This window comes from Vigna unguiculata, chromosome 8, assembly GCF_037176805.1.
Source record: "Vigna unguiculata cultivar grain cowpea cultivar isolate G323 ecotype 2 chromosome 8, ASM3717680v1, whole genome shotgun sequence".
Taxonomy (NCBI): Eukaryota; Viridiplantae; Streptophyta; class Magnoliopsida; order Fabales; family Fabaceae; genus Vigna; species Vigna unguiculata.
This window is the reverse complement of record NC_140799.1, coordinates 6058782-6074923: the sequence shown is the minus strand read 5'-3', so window position 1 is coordinate 6074923 and position 16142 is coordinate 6058782. Positions and strand designations below refer to the sequence as shown.

The following is a 16142-nucleotide window of genomic DNA, read 5'->3' as shown; positions in this document are numbered from 1 at the left end:
CTTTGCATTCCTGTGGATGTACAATCGACTCTACAAACAAAGGCGCGGGACATTGAGGGGTATTCATATAACATCCTATTTTATTTTTTAGTAGTATGAAATTAAGGGTTAAATATGTCAGAGGTCCTCAACTATTATGTGTTTTGGTTTTTGTCCATTTCTCAGACTTTGTTCTATTTCATTTTTAGACGGCGTTAATTTTTTAATTGACGTGACAAACAGAGTGTCACATTACAGTTTTGTTTATATAAAATTAATATCTTTGTGTCAACCTAGTCCACACTAATTATGATTAGAAATCACATCACTCACCCACTCATGAAAACACTCACGGTCACCTCACCCACTTTTTTTTTTTTTTGTTTAATTAGTCGGATAGTATCCACTTTCGTTCAGATGTATTAGTTTGGTACCCGCTTTTAAAAATGTGTCAATCTAATCCCAATTTTTGAAAAAGTGTCTTAATGAGATCCCTTTCAGACAAAAATTACTAAAGCCGTTAACTTAATTCATGACATTTATCACTAAATTTTGATATAAATATCAATACTTAATTTTGTAAGTCATTTTAAATATTAATACCGTTAACGATGTTAATAATTTTTTGCTGAAAAGAACCTAATTGAGACATCTTTTCAAAAGTTTGACTCAATTGACACCTTTTTAAAAACGAGTTCCAAACTGACACATTTAAATGAAAGTGGGTACCATCCGACTAATTAAACTTTTTTTTTTCTTCCAAATTTTTCCTTACCATCATAAACAACAAAAGAAATCCCTAACATTCATTATCTTTCCCCATTTCTCTTCCTCTCCAAGTGCATTCTTCACCACCTTCACAACATCACTTAGTCACAGTGGCAGATTATATATGGAGCAGGGAGGGACCTCGGTCCCCAAAATATTTTTGATTTTTTTTTAATTATGTATATACTTTTGATTTTTTTTAATTATATATATTTTAATTTTTCTTTTTAAATTATAAGTAAAGTATTTTAAAAATTGATAGAAATTTAAATTGTGTCTTTTTAATTTTTTTATAAAGCATAATAAATAATAAAATATAAAATATAATATAATAAAGAGTAAAAATATTTAGGTTTAATTATTTTTTTGTCTTTATTTTTGTCAAAAAAATATCAAATTTCAACTAAAAAATCATAACCAAATTTAAACTAAATCAACTTGAGGACCAACTTACATTTTTGGAAACAAAAACCAAAATAGTAATTAAAACAAATATTTATTAAAATATTTTTTATTTTATTTCTCATTGTCTTTTTAGGTTTTCACAAACTTGTACTCATCTTTCAGTCTCATTTGTTTTCTTTTTGTTTTTGAAGAGAAAATGAAGTTAGACACAAACTCATTACTTTTGCTGTCATTTATCATTTGTTATCTTTCTTCCTTGAAAAAAAGATAATTGTCTTGTCGCACTTGATAATGAACTATTAGTTTAATAGTTATTAATATTATTTTTTATATCATGAACTTTGTATATTCATATTTTTATGAATATAGAAGAAAAAATAATGTATTATGTATTTTTTCAAACCGATTTTATGACTTGATTATAATATATTTTTCTTTTAATAATTACGACTCTCAATTTCTCATTAGATTATGATAAATTATTTTTTAATATTAATTTTTTAAAAGGTATATTGATGAAGAATAAAACCATAGATTCATTCTTTAAAAGTGATAGAAGAGAAGTTGTGGGTGAAGATGAAAACAAGATAGATTTTACTTCTTCACATATTTTAAAGTAGTGTATCAATGATTAAATTGTTCAGTTAGATGAGTTATTTTTTAAAGCATTATACTAATGATCCAATCTAATAGTCAAATAATTATATTGTTTTAGTCCCTCCAAATTTTGTAGTCAAGATCCGCCACTACTTAGTCACACCCAAACCTAGCTCACTCACCATCACAGAACTCACACACAAAAAGAAACAAAAAATCACAATTCACAAAAATCCCAGTCCAAGAGAGTTTAGTTTTAATTTTTTCAGCAGCAAAATGTCAAAGAGGTGTGTTACTTCGATATTTTCGATTATTAAAACCTAAAAAAGTATAATTATTTATTTCAAATTTAGAGAAAGTGTGAATCCATGATCTTGAAAAAAACTAAACGTAACATTCTTTTAAATTTATTAATTGTCCTGTGAAATGGTTAATTTATGCATGGTAGTTTATTTAATAAAACTTTTAGATAAAATCGATTAGTAAATATTTATATCTCATATATTATAAAAAAATAATTTATCTTGAAAATACTATTTTGTTTTTTGTTTTTTGTTTTATTTTGAAATTATAAGAGTAAATGTCATCGTTTAAATTGATGAAATATGTTCTTGCTTTCTTTTTCATACTTTTTTAGTGTGAGAAATAAATTGTTCTTTTTCATACAAGAAGTTGATGGCTTCTTGAATTGATTAAGAGAAAGAATTCGGTAAGAGATTCTTTGTTTTGTTATGTGGAAGTCATTCCAAATGGTTGTCTTATTATCCTTCATTTTTGTTTCTCTGCAAGTAGTTTTCTCACCCTAACCTAACCGTGTCTTTTCTCTACATGTTGCATTAGGCATTTTAGTTTATTAATAGGCGGCAATGGATGTGGTTTTAACCTTAGGAAGAGCAGACACTGGTTTTGGTGATCCATGAAGAAGTCCAAGGGAAACTTAGGTTGTAAGATTTTGGTGTTGAACATATTATCTTTGTTGATTGTGAGTTATTTTGGTTGTAGGGTATTCAGGATGGAAATATGGTTTTCTACTTTTGAGGTGGAATGTGAGTGAGAGTTTGGGTGATTTCTAACCGTAATTAGTATGGGCTAGGGTGACACAAAGATATTAATTTTATATAAACAAGATTTTGACGTGGCACTTTGTTTGTCACAGCAATTAAAAAATTAACGTCGCCAAAAATGAAGACCAATTCCACAAGTTTTGAAAGGTGAAGGACCTAGATAGAGCAAAGTTTGAGAGAGGGACAGAAACCAAAAACGCATAATAGTTGAGGGATCCATAACATAGTAAACTCTAAAACTAATAAAATAAGACATTTCATAATAATATTCAAAGACAGATTGACGAAATAAAAAAAAATATTAATATAGTCCTTTAAGAGTTCAAACATTGTAAAAATATACTATTTATACAACAACACCAAAAACTTTAAAGGTATTTCTATAAAGAATGCACTAACCACTCACACCTCCACCATAATCTCATAACTCTAGTTATGAACTCCTTATCCTTCAAAGATGTCTCTAAACCTGCATCTTCATCTATTTTCACCAGAGTGGTGATTATTGCAAAAGAAGAACAATACAAAAACTACAAAGTGCAAGGGTAAGCTAGTATACAAAAGAGTTGTCCTAAGACGATTTAAATCATATCAATTATAAGTCATACATGGGCAACTACAAATCATTCACATAACTGCACATAAACTTTTATCCTACCTTAGGCTACGACCTTCTACTACTCTCACAACATGAACCATTCTACTTTATTTGAGTGTGAATGATCATTAGAGTTTTAGGATGTCACTTTACTTGAATTCATAGTACAATGCATACACTAAAGTAATACCACCATAAAATCTCCCCAAGAAATTACGTAAAACACATACAATACTCATATATATATATATATATATATTAACAAATTCATTATCATCACAGTTTCACAATATTACTTTCACAATCATATACATCCTTAATCATATTTTCATATGTTAGGAATCCAAGTGTGAGTCTAAGTCCCACATTGACCAAAAATGAGAAAGTAGAGCACCATTTAAGGATCAAGGCCCATAAACCCATCGCCTTAAGGTTTTGGGTTGAGAGTGGTGTCAATGCCTTATGTGGTTGGGCTCAGGTCTCATTGGTGTGTTGTATCTCCCCAGTGATACCCCCTCCTTATAAACCTAACATCATATTCACATATCAATATAGTTCTATCTCAAATTCCAAATATCAAACAATCACATATTTCAACAAAATCTAGCTTTCCTTACCTCGAATGTATATGAAACTTGACAAGAAGAAGAGCCCAAGAAATTCTTTATAGTAACATTTTTAAGAAAATGTAACTATAGTGTGTGTGTGTGTGTATATATATATATATATATATATATATATATATATATATATATATATATATATATATATATATTCATGGGTAGGGATGTCAACGGGGCGGGTAGGGTACAGGTAGTAGTTCCCCTATACCCTACCCGCTGGATAAATATTTGCCCTGTACCCGTACCCATATCCGTCTGATATCCGTAATGCGGGTACCCGCCTATTTTTTTCATATCCGCGAGTATCCACAGGTACCTGCGGGTATTTACAAAAATATTTAAAAAAATAAATATTTAATCACAATCAGTGCTTTGATCAACAAGTCCACCTTCTCTGCTTCATTCTTGAAAAATAAACAAATAAAAAATCACTAACAATTTATATTGTAATTTATTTTTTAATGAAATATTAAAGAAATTACCAACTTCATCAATGTCCACATCTTGCAACTTTGTATAAAGTTTCATGTTGTCAAATTTTAATCTAGAAGAGCCTGAAAACATAAGAAGTTCATTAAAAATTTCTAACAATCACTTGATTAAAATGTCTAAGTAAAAGTGTTAATTTCATTACCTTCCATGTTGGTTCATAACTAGTCTTGGAGACACATCAATGCCTCCATAGTATCTCGAAGTAATCTACTACGTTGTGGGGTAAGAATCTGACCACCATTACTGAATGAAGACTCATAATGTTTTTTACTAATATATATATATATATATATATATATATATATATATATATATATGAGGATATTTTTGTGAATTAAAGTTTAGCGGATACGGGTATCCACGGGTACGGATACTATGATACCCGTATCCGCCCCGTTAACATGCGGGTATCAAAAATACCTGAACCCGCGGGTAGCGGGTATCCATTTTTAATATCCGTTTCCTACCCATTGTGGTTTTTATCCGTGGATACCCGCGGGTACAAATTTTTTTGACATCCCTATTCATGCGTATTATCGAACTTATCCCCATTTTGATGAAGAATTCCCACATTAACTAGGTACGAGTATAAATAACACCCAATTTTTCTGATTGAGTATGGAGATGGGGATATAGGTATTCGTTCTATTCCCGTCCCAATACCTACATACACATTAGTGCTCTTATCCCCATCCTCGTTTAAATTATTAAAATACTCATAATCTACTAATATATATATATATATATATATATATATATATATATATATATATATATAATTCAAAAAAAATAAAATAAAAATTGGTGGGCTTTAGTTACACCTATAAATGGTGTCATATGCTCCACCAAAAGACACCTCTCACTCTCATTCCTCTCATTTCTCTAAATTCTTTTATTCTCCTTTTTCCTCATTTCTTTCTTTTTTAATGTCATGGGTTATTTATTTATTCTTTAAGAGAATTTCTTGTTAATTTCTAAGATCCTCGAAAAATATAAAAAATTCTTATTATATATCCTGTTAGCATTGCACATGTGACATCCCATTTAATAGATAAATCTAATAAATAAAAAGTCCCATAATCATAATAAAATAGAGCCAAGGCAGAAGCATATCAGAATTAACCTTTTACAGTCATCCAAAATACACTGAACAGGAAAACTAAGGCACAAAACACATGGCATAAACAGAATTTAAACACAAATTAGTTTAAACTGGAAATTTGCTCACAGAGCAAGAAATTACAAGATAACAGTACTTATAAAAGGGGCTCCATCATAGAGCAAAATCCAGCGAGCCTAACTACACTGCAGCATCTCAATCATCACTACGATCACCGCGAGCTCCCAGATCTGCTCACATAAAAAATTTGGTGATCATTGCAAAAAGGAAAACATCACAAGAAAACATAACACAAACAGAGAAAGGGGTAAGCTAATTACAAAAAGAAAAAATAAATACACACACACATATATATACATATACATACATACATACATACATACATACATATATATATATATATATATATATATATATATATATATATATATATATATATATATATATATATATATATATATAACACTCAAAAGAATTGTAGAACAACACACCAATTACACCAAGCTAAGCAATATCAACTAACCCTTCACACAAGATGACACTTTAGACTCAATTATCCGGATCTAGACATTGATGTATGATTCTTGGTGATTTTTGCACTTATGGTGGCCTCTACTACCTATAGAGTCATTGTCAATGGGTTTCACCCTACCACACAAGGTTAGTCCCTTTAACCATCATAAGAACCCTGGGGTTGTTCTTAAAGACATGACCTTCTGCCCCTCTCACCACATGACTCATTCAAATCTACACGAGTCTTGAATGAACATTAGAATATCAGGGTAAACCTCCAATACTGACTCCTTACATCAATGAACACACTACTAATTAAATTAAATAGGATTTCCCCCATGGAATCTCATATTTCTCACACAAGCAATTGAAAACACATATTAAAACCCATAGAACATATGTCTCTCTTGGAAAATAACTAATTCTTATAATTTTTATCCAATCCAATTTAACAACACATTATGCAAACAATTTGGGATTTTAGAAATAAAACTGCAGCCTGTGTAAAGCTTCAAAAATTTTGTATTTATATTCAAATTGAAGATGATTGAATCAAAAACCAAATTCAAAAAAAAAAAACCAACTTAATTGAATAACTTTAAGAGTTCGGACTATGTAAAAATATACTATTTATACAATAACACAAAAAACTTTAAAGGTATTTCTATAAAGAATGTACTAACCATTCATACCTCCACCATAATCTCACAACTCTAACTATGAACTCCTTATCCTTCATAGATGCCTCTAAACCTGCATCTTCATTTGTTTTCACTATAATGGTGATTATTGAAAAAGAAGAACACAATACAAAAACCACAAATGTAAGGGTAAGCTAGTATACAAAAGAGTTGTCCTAAGACCATTTAAATCATATCAATTATAAGTCATACATGGACAACTACAAATCATTCACATAACTCTGCACATAAACTTTTATCCTACCTTAGACTACGACCTCCTATTACTCTCACAACATGAACCATTCTACTCTATTTGAGTGTGAATGATCATTAGAGTTTTAGGATGTCCCCTTACTTGAACCCATAGTCCAATGCATACACAATATATATATATACATTAACAAATCTATTATCATCATAGTTTCACAACAATACTTTCACAATCATATACATCCTTAATAATATTTTCAAATTCACATATCAATATAATTCTATCTCAAATTCCAAATATCAAACAATCACATATTTCAACAAAATCTAGCTTTCCTTACCTCAAATGTATACGAAACTTGACAAGAAGAAGAGCCCAAGAAATTCTTTATGTTCTTTATAGTAACATTTTTAAGAAAATGTAATAGTGTGTTTGTGTGTGTGTGTGTATATATATATATTCATGGGTATCAAACCTATCCCCATTTTGACAGAGAATTACCTCATTACCTAGGTCGGGTATAAATAACATCTGATTTTTCTAATTGAGTATGGAGATGGGGATATGGGTATGTACATATTCGTTCTATTCCCGTCCCAATACCTACATACACATTTGTGCTCTTATCCTCATCCTCGTTTAAATTATTAAAATACTCATACTCTACTTATATATATATATATATATATATATATATATATATATAATTCAAAAATAAAAATAAAAAAAATTGGTGGGCTATAGTTACACCTATAAATAGGTGTCATATGCTCCACCAAAAGTCACCTCTCACTCTCATTTTTCTCATTTCTCTTAATTCTCTTATTCTCATTTTCCCTCATTTTTTTTCTTTTATAATGTCTTAGGTTATTTATTTATTCTTTAAGAGAATTTCTTGTTAATTTCTAAGATCCTCGAAAAAATCGAAAAATTCCTATTATATATCCTGTGAGCGTTGTGCATCTAACATCCCATTTAATAAATAAATCTAATAAACAAAAAGTCCCATAATCATAATAATATAGAGCCAAGGCAGAAGCATATCAGAATTAACTTGTTACAGTCATCCAAAATATACTGAACAGGAAAACTAAGGCACAAAACACATGCCAGAAACAAAATTTAAACATAGATTAGTTTAAACTGGAAATTTGCTCACAGAGCAAGAAACTACAAGATAACAGTACTTAAAAAAGGGGCTCCATCATAGAGCAAAATCCAGCGAGCCTAACTACACTGCAACATCTCAATCATCACTACGATCACCGCGAGCTCCCACATCTGCTCATACAAAAAATTTGGTGATCATTGCAAAAAGGAAAACATCACAAGAAAACATAACACAAGCAACGAAAAAGGGGTAAGGTAATTACAAAAAGAAAAAAAATACACACACACACACACACACACACACACATATATATATATATATATAAAACACTCAAAAGAATTGCAGAACCACGCACCAATTACACCAAGCTAAGCAATATCAACTAACCCATCACACAAGATAACACTCTAGACTCAATTATCCGAATCTAAACATTGCTATATGATTCTTGGTGGTTTTTGCACTTATGGTGGTCTCTACTATCTATAGAGTCATTGTCAATGAATTTCACCCTACCACACAAGGTTAGTCCATTTAATCGTCATAAGAACTTTGTGATTGTTCTTAAAGACAAGACCTCCTGCCCCTCTTACCACATGACTCATTCCACTCTACATGAGTCTTGAATGAACATTAGAGTATCTGGATAAATCTCTAGTACTGACTCCTTACATCAATGAACACACTACTAATTAAATTAAATAGGATTTCCACCATGGAATCTCCTATATTCTCACAAAAGAAATTGAAAACACATATTAAAACCCATACAACATATGTCTCTCTTGGAAAATAACTAATTCTTATAATTTTTATCCAATCCAATTTAACAACATAATATGCAAACAATTTGAGATTTTAGAAATAAAACTGCAGCTTGTGTAAAGCTCCAAATTTTTTTTCTTTATATTCAAATCAAATATGATTGAATAAAAAACCAAAGGCAAAAAGAACCAACTTAATTAAATAACTATAGAGAAAGTTATGCACCAAACAAGCAACAAAGGTCAATGTTGTCAACAACCAAAACTACAAGGACCTTGCGATAAAAAATGCTCTCACTACAGACCTCCGATTCAAGATCCGATATGTCAAAGTCAAGAACTATGTGTCTAGGATCAGTTGTTAAAATTTCAGCTCAATCCAACGGTTAACAAAGTAGAAACCTTCATTTTACGAAAAGTGTGCAGTGTAGGAAAATGAGTAACGCCACACCATATGCTTCTTGGTTGTGAGATTTTGACTTGTTCCATTGCATAATTTGGTATCTTGCACTTTTATCTTCTCAAACTCATTTCAAAGTGGTTTATAGATGATACCAAACTGAACATTACAACAATCAATATCTCTCATTCCAATTGCATTCTAAACTACCTAAAATTCTCTAACCCATAGATACCCAAACATGAAATTCCTCCCCATAAGAACTTAAGGACAATGAATTTACACACCTCATGAATCAAGTTTTAATTGTGTTATTATCAATGTTTACAACAAGTTGTTTTACAAAAGTGAAATATATGCTTGAATATAAAAAATATAAACAATAAAAAATCATAGCAGAAAATTAAAAGAAGATATCAAAGATGTGGAATTGCTTACACATGTGTTTTACAAAAAGCGACTACTAAATTATAGCATGAAAAAAAATCAAATTATCTATAAAGTTATAGTAATTATCGGTGTATGATACTTGCAATCCAAGTATATTAACTTTGTTATGACAAAAGATTCCAATAATATTAAGGGTGGTGTTACTTTGACACTGCCAATTTTCTCTTACTTCCCTTTAACACCTAAAAAACTATTATTTTATTACTAGCATAAACACATGCGTTATTGCGCCTGTGTGTATGCATTTTGTAAATATGTGTGATATTATATTAGTAGATGATGATATTATAATGTTATTAAGTTAATATATAAAATAAAATTATATTTATTAAAAATAAAATAAAATATATCAAAAAAGATGAGAGAATAACGTTGGTAAATAAAAAAGAAGAGAAGAAGTAGAGATAAACGATTTTATATAAAACTTGTAAAAATAACGGTCAATTTTAAAAAATTTAATAAATAATTATATTTTAAAGAGTAATATTTGTATTTTAAAATGTGAACACAAAATAGGAAATGCTCTTTTTATATACCGTTATAGATAATATTTTATTTATATTTACTTTTATAACATTAATTAATATTTTATTATTAAATTTAGGGTCAAATGGAACTCAAAATTAAAAATGGTGTGAAAAATAACTTTTTCCTAATATTAACCAGGCTACAATTATTAAAACAGTAATTGTACCAATCACATTGAAACAATATGTACCAAACAGATTGAAGTTTCTTATCCAAACAAACATTATTTGAGACTCACATCCAAACATGATACGAAACACAAACAATTAAAAAAAAAGGTAATCAAAACAAAACAGAGGAACAGTCTAAGTGTGATTTACCGTACTACTATTTAAGGGCGATAACCAAATAAAATATACTTATTTAATAATTTAAAATAATAATATTTAATTATATTTATTTTTATTTAGATATATTTCAATATATTATTAAAATAAATTCAAGTTGGACTCTTTTTTTTAAGTATTAAATATTATTTTCTTACTTGAAAACCTGATTCTGGATTACATGATTTTATAGAAAACAAACTTTTGTATAAACTCCATTATCCTTCTCATTCTTAATCAATTTGCGTTTTTCTCAATTGTCAAATTACTAGCCCTTGAACAATTAATTTGTAATTTAAAGTCGAAAAAAATTAAGTGCATTATATAAACATTGTTTTTCAATTCCTTTATTTATTATAATATATTTAAGTATACGTCCTTATTTAAATAATTCATGATACTATTTGTTTAATGTGTCCAAAACTAATTCTTCTCACTCTCATTCAAAAGAAATAAAAAAATTTGGGGGCTATAGTTACACCTATTAATAAATGTCATATGCTCCACCAAAAGACACCTCTCACTCTCATTCTTCTCATTTCTCTTTATTCTTTTATTCTCCTTTTTCCTCATTTCTTTCTTTTATAATGTCCTAAAATTCTCAAAAAAAATTGACAAATTTCTATTATATATCGTTTGAGGCTGTGCAATACACTAGATAAAATCTTAAAAACAATAAATTTATACGTCTAAAAAATCAAGTTTTAATCGTGTTATTGTAAACTTTTATAGTTGTTTTACAAGAACGAAATATATGCTTGAATATAAAAAAAAAATATAAACATTTATCACTAATTTCTTAGTTGAAAGCCTAACTTTGGATAACCTCATTGCAAATGGAAAGGGAGCTTTTGTTTAAGAAGAATGATATTTTTGTCATCCAAAATATTTTTATACCCATTTAATATTATCCTTCACTATTTTTTATTTTTTTATTTTATATAAATACAAAAATTCACTCTTTTATAACTATTTTACTCCTGTATAACTTGTCAGATAGTTTTCAATCGATATCAAACAATCTTTTTTATTTATTCAAAGAATATAGGATGGCTTTAGAAACTGGAAGAAGTGGATGAACAAAATTACATGATTTAATATCTAAGAATTCACTGAATTGACGAGTATTTGAAAAGTTTGTATTCATTAAATGATCTGCGGAAAGCAGATGGAAACGCGGTTTCTGAGTCAAAGTCTACCTTCGAAGTATGATAAAGTCTTGAAGCCATTCTCTGAAAGGGAAAAATGTGGTCCTTCTGTACTTATTTATGTTTTGAGTCGGTGTTGTTAAATATCAATATATAACTTTTACAGTTCCGATTCAAACTGAATGAGAAAGAGTTTGGACATGATGTGGCCAGAGGTAGCAGTGTTGCTCTTACTTCTAGTCCAGACAAGTCATGCTCTTTGTCACCCCGCTTCCTGTGGCAAAATCAGCAACATAAGTTATCCATTTCGATTAAAAGGCGACCCAGAGAAGTGTGGTGAGGAAAGTTATGAGCTTGGTTGTGAAAATAATGTTACGCTGTTGTATATGAACTCTGCACAATACCATGTTCAGGCAATAAATTACAAGAACTACACAGTGAGAGTGGTTGATCCTGCACTTCAACTCCATAACTGCTCCTCTCTTCCTCTCCGCTCCCTCTCTCGCTCCAATTTCTCTGATACTTACACTTACACTTACTCTTCGGATCCATACCAAGCCATTACAAGTTCATATGAAAATTGGGGATCTCTGAGTTTCGAGCATATACTGTTTCTAAATTGTAAGCATACAGTGAGAGAGAATGGGAAGTATGTGAAAACAGAAGAGTGCGTGAAGTGGGACTCAAAGGGCTATGCATATGCTGTTGTTGGTGACCTAAAAGCAGAGGACTTGGAAGTTGGGTGTGACATAAAGCTTGTTGCTCCAACATCTTTGAGAACTTTCAATAACCATTCCTACACTTCCATGCACAGCAGCTTGGCCTATGGATTTCAGATTTCTTGGATAAACCTCGCCTGCCAGAATCATCCTTGTCCAGATGGATTCTGCTATTTCGACTCTGCGAGCCAGAAACTTGACTGCCGACGCGGACCATGTGAGTTAGATCGCAAATTAATTTACGTGAATGATAAATATATTTTTGGTTTCTTAATTATCGAAAATAGTTTATTTTTAAAATTTTAAATTAATTTAGTCTCCAATTGTATAAATAGGTGTATTTAATTTTTAAATTTTTTTGTTTTAAATTTATTTAACGTTTCAAACTTTTTTATGATAGTATTTAAGTTATTTACATCGTTTAAGTTATTTTTGCTTCAATATTAGCTGAGAAACAAGTTTATAACATCAAATAAATTTGACCGAATTTTGTTAAAAGAATTAAACTTACCCAATTTTTAAAGATGAGGACTAAATTATTCCAAAATATTAAAAAAATACTAAGTCCAATTTTCCCCGAGATGAAAATATATTTAACCTTTTATTTTAAACGAGAAAGTCATACATTGAATAGTTTTATCAATACACCTACCAGTTTTGATTTATACAAATTGATAATAAAAAATATACATGAGCTTCAAATTTTAGCTTTCTCTACAAAAATATTATTAATTTTAGTAATTAAAAATACATTTAAAGACAAATTTTTTAATTCAAAATTAATTTATTTAATAATCAAAACTTTGATTATTAATATTAGTGATGGATTTAGACATCATTCATCATAAAATTTATTTTAATTACTGATTTAAAAATTAATTATAATTTTTAATTTATAATAAAAATTATTTTAGTTATTAATAATTTTATAATAAAATTTAAATTTTATTATTAAGATCCGTCATTATTAAAAATATTTATTACTGTGTTTAATAACCTTCTATTTAAATTAAACCCTTCGATACGTTCTCCCATGAGTGATGGAAGTATCTTATTATACTCCATAGTCATATATACATCTTCTGCAACAATTTTAATTAAACTGAAGTTCTTATCTTCTAATGAAATATAAATTACATATTTCTTTCTAATCTATCAACTATTTAATTATTATTTTTATTTCAATTAAAATAAAGCATTAACATTAAAATTATTTTAATAAAATTTTATTATTTTTATTATTTGAAATATTTACGAACAAAATTCTAAAGTACAATCAACATATGCGTGATTAGAGAGAACAAATGGTAAAACATTAGCTAGTAACTTCTACCGCAGGATATGAAGTTCTTGTGATCATAACTTGAAAAATTCTAAATGGTGTGTTCCCTTTAACTTCAAAATTTTATTATATTTCCTAGCTTTAACCATTCATTTCACTTTGTGATAACAATCTTTGTTCTATCGTTCTAATTTTGTATAGCTTTCATATTAAATTAATTATTTTTATTTAGTTAAAGCGTAATTTTTTTTTGTTTTTTATTTTTAATTTCTGTAATTGATTATTTCTTCAATTGAATTTTTTTCATAATTAGATTTCAAATGGTTAGTAAATCCATATTTCATCTATTGACCGATTTTTGAGATTTTTTTCAAAACAGTTTCAAGCATCTATATTGTATGTTTCAATCTACATATAATATTATTCACAAAACATCATTCTAATAATTCAAAAAACATTTAGAAGAAAAATAATAACTTGTTATATTTCATATTTTACATGCATTTATGAGAATTTATGCATTAAATTAAACACTTGCTCCCTCTAAAATAAAGAAACAAGCTATAACATTTATGAAAATGTGATAGTTTTTTCTATAGCTGTTGAGATTATCCGAATCCTGATATTGGTATATATTTTCCTTCATTTCAGTTCCAGATTCACTTTACGGTAGCATACTTGAGGTGCTGAAATTCTATGTATCTAGTAAGATTTTATACCATCTTAGTTCCCTCTATGCTTTAATTATATATGCATCAAAATCATTCACTACTATAAAACATAATATTAAAATAGGTTAAGCCAACATCGATACGATTAAAAAAGTTATTTTTTTTAATTTAAAAAATATAAAATTATTGTTAACTTTGAAAAAAAATATTTATACTAGTATCATCAACGTTAATAGAATCTACTAGATGTTAGTAGAGTAAGTTTAGTGGACACTAATAGAATTTACTTAATATTATATATTAATAAAGCAGGTTAAACCGATTTTAACACAATTAAAAAAAAGTAATTTTTAAATAGAAAATTAAAAAACATAAAATTACTTTGCTTAAGCAAAAGCTATCATATTTAAACAAATTTTATTGCATCAAATATTTCACCTTGAATGAAGTCACTTTAAGCGAGATATTTTTACTTTTTGAGTTTTTAGTTTTGTTTTTAACAAATTTATAAATTTGTATGAGTATTTCTTTTTTAATTAGAAGTTGTTTTTTTTTTTTACATGTGACCATTTCTTTTATATTTCTTTTATTCATTCATCGGAACAACTTTCAATGTATATGCAACATAATGAAATCAATAAGAAATTGACATCATTTTGGTATATGTTGGAAGCAGGAAATGCATATTTCCTCAAATTTTAAAAAATCATAATGAGAAATTAGAAAAAAATATGCAATTGAATATAATTAAAAGTAAAAATCATATTTTCATATTTCTTTTATATTTTCTCATTTTTTATCTCTTGATTTACTTATTATTTTTGTTTAATTACGAGAGAAAAAAAGGTAATTTCTTCTGGTACTATTTGATAATAAAACTATTTTATTTATCTTATTAGTTTTTGTACAGTAATTTTTGTTGAACATAAAAGAAAAAGTTAATTAATATGTCTATTTTCTTAATCTGATTTTATTTGTAGCTTTATTATATTTTCTTTATTATAAATAATGAAGAATAAAATAATAAAATAATAATTTTTTAAAGTGATGAAAGTATAATTTCATATGAAAATTGAAAACAGCACAATTCAATTTTTTTCCTTAATCTGAAATGTAATGTTAATATGATTTACTTATTTATTTTTATTTTATTAATAATAGTAATTGAATAAATTTTGAATATATTATCTTAATTTCCTGATTAATCATTCTGCAAGGACTTTGTAGCTCATATATTTAGCTACGCACATTTGAAGTCATGAATCTGCATCATTAAAGCAGTTTTATGACAACTTTTGTATTTTAGTTTTTGTCATAAAATTTATCACACATATTATAAAATAAGTTTTTATTAGCTTGTGGCAGTTTAGAGGAAAATAAAAAGGTAAAACAATATGTGGAGAATATATTTCTATTATTGAATATATATTGAAAAGGTTTATTATACAAAAGATAGAGATGAAGACTCTATTTATAGAGTTTGTACAAACAGAATTAGGGAAACTAACTAAGACTAACAACTTGAATTAGTTACAACACTCCCCTCTAATTCAAGTACATCTTTGTTCAACTACACCAATCTCAATCTTCAGATCCTTAAACCTGTCTCTCTTTAAAGTTTTAGTAAAAATGTCTGCAACTTGCAAATTTGTAGGACAATGCATCAATTTTAGCCTTCCAAGATTTACTT

At 28.1% G+C, this 16142-nt stretch overlaps 1 protein-coding gene across 4 annotated transcripts in view; it reads left to right on the top strand.

The window, feature by feature from the left end:
• The first annotated feature begins 11703 nt into the window (after nucleotides 1–11703).
• The window catches only part of LOC114193566 (rust resistance kinase Lr10-like), a 32353-nt gene continuing 27914 nt past the window's right edge, over nucleotides 11704–16142 (top strand). Inside the window, exons 1-2 of one of the 4 annotated variants that reach the window (XM_085665659.1) lie at nucleotides 11704–12716; nucleotides 14433–14486. In XM_085665659.1, the coding sequence (XP_085521785.1) occupies nucleotides 11963–12716; nucleotides 14433–14486 (808 nt within the window). In that variant the 5' untranslated portion in view covers nucleotides 11704–11962. The remainder of the gene's footprint in view (nucleotides 12717–14432; nucleotides 14487–16142) is intronic. The other 3 variants (XM_085665660.1, XM_028083418.2, XM_085665658.1) reach the window with 3 other exon arrangements.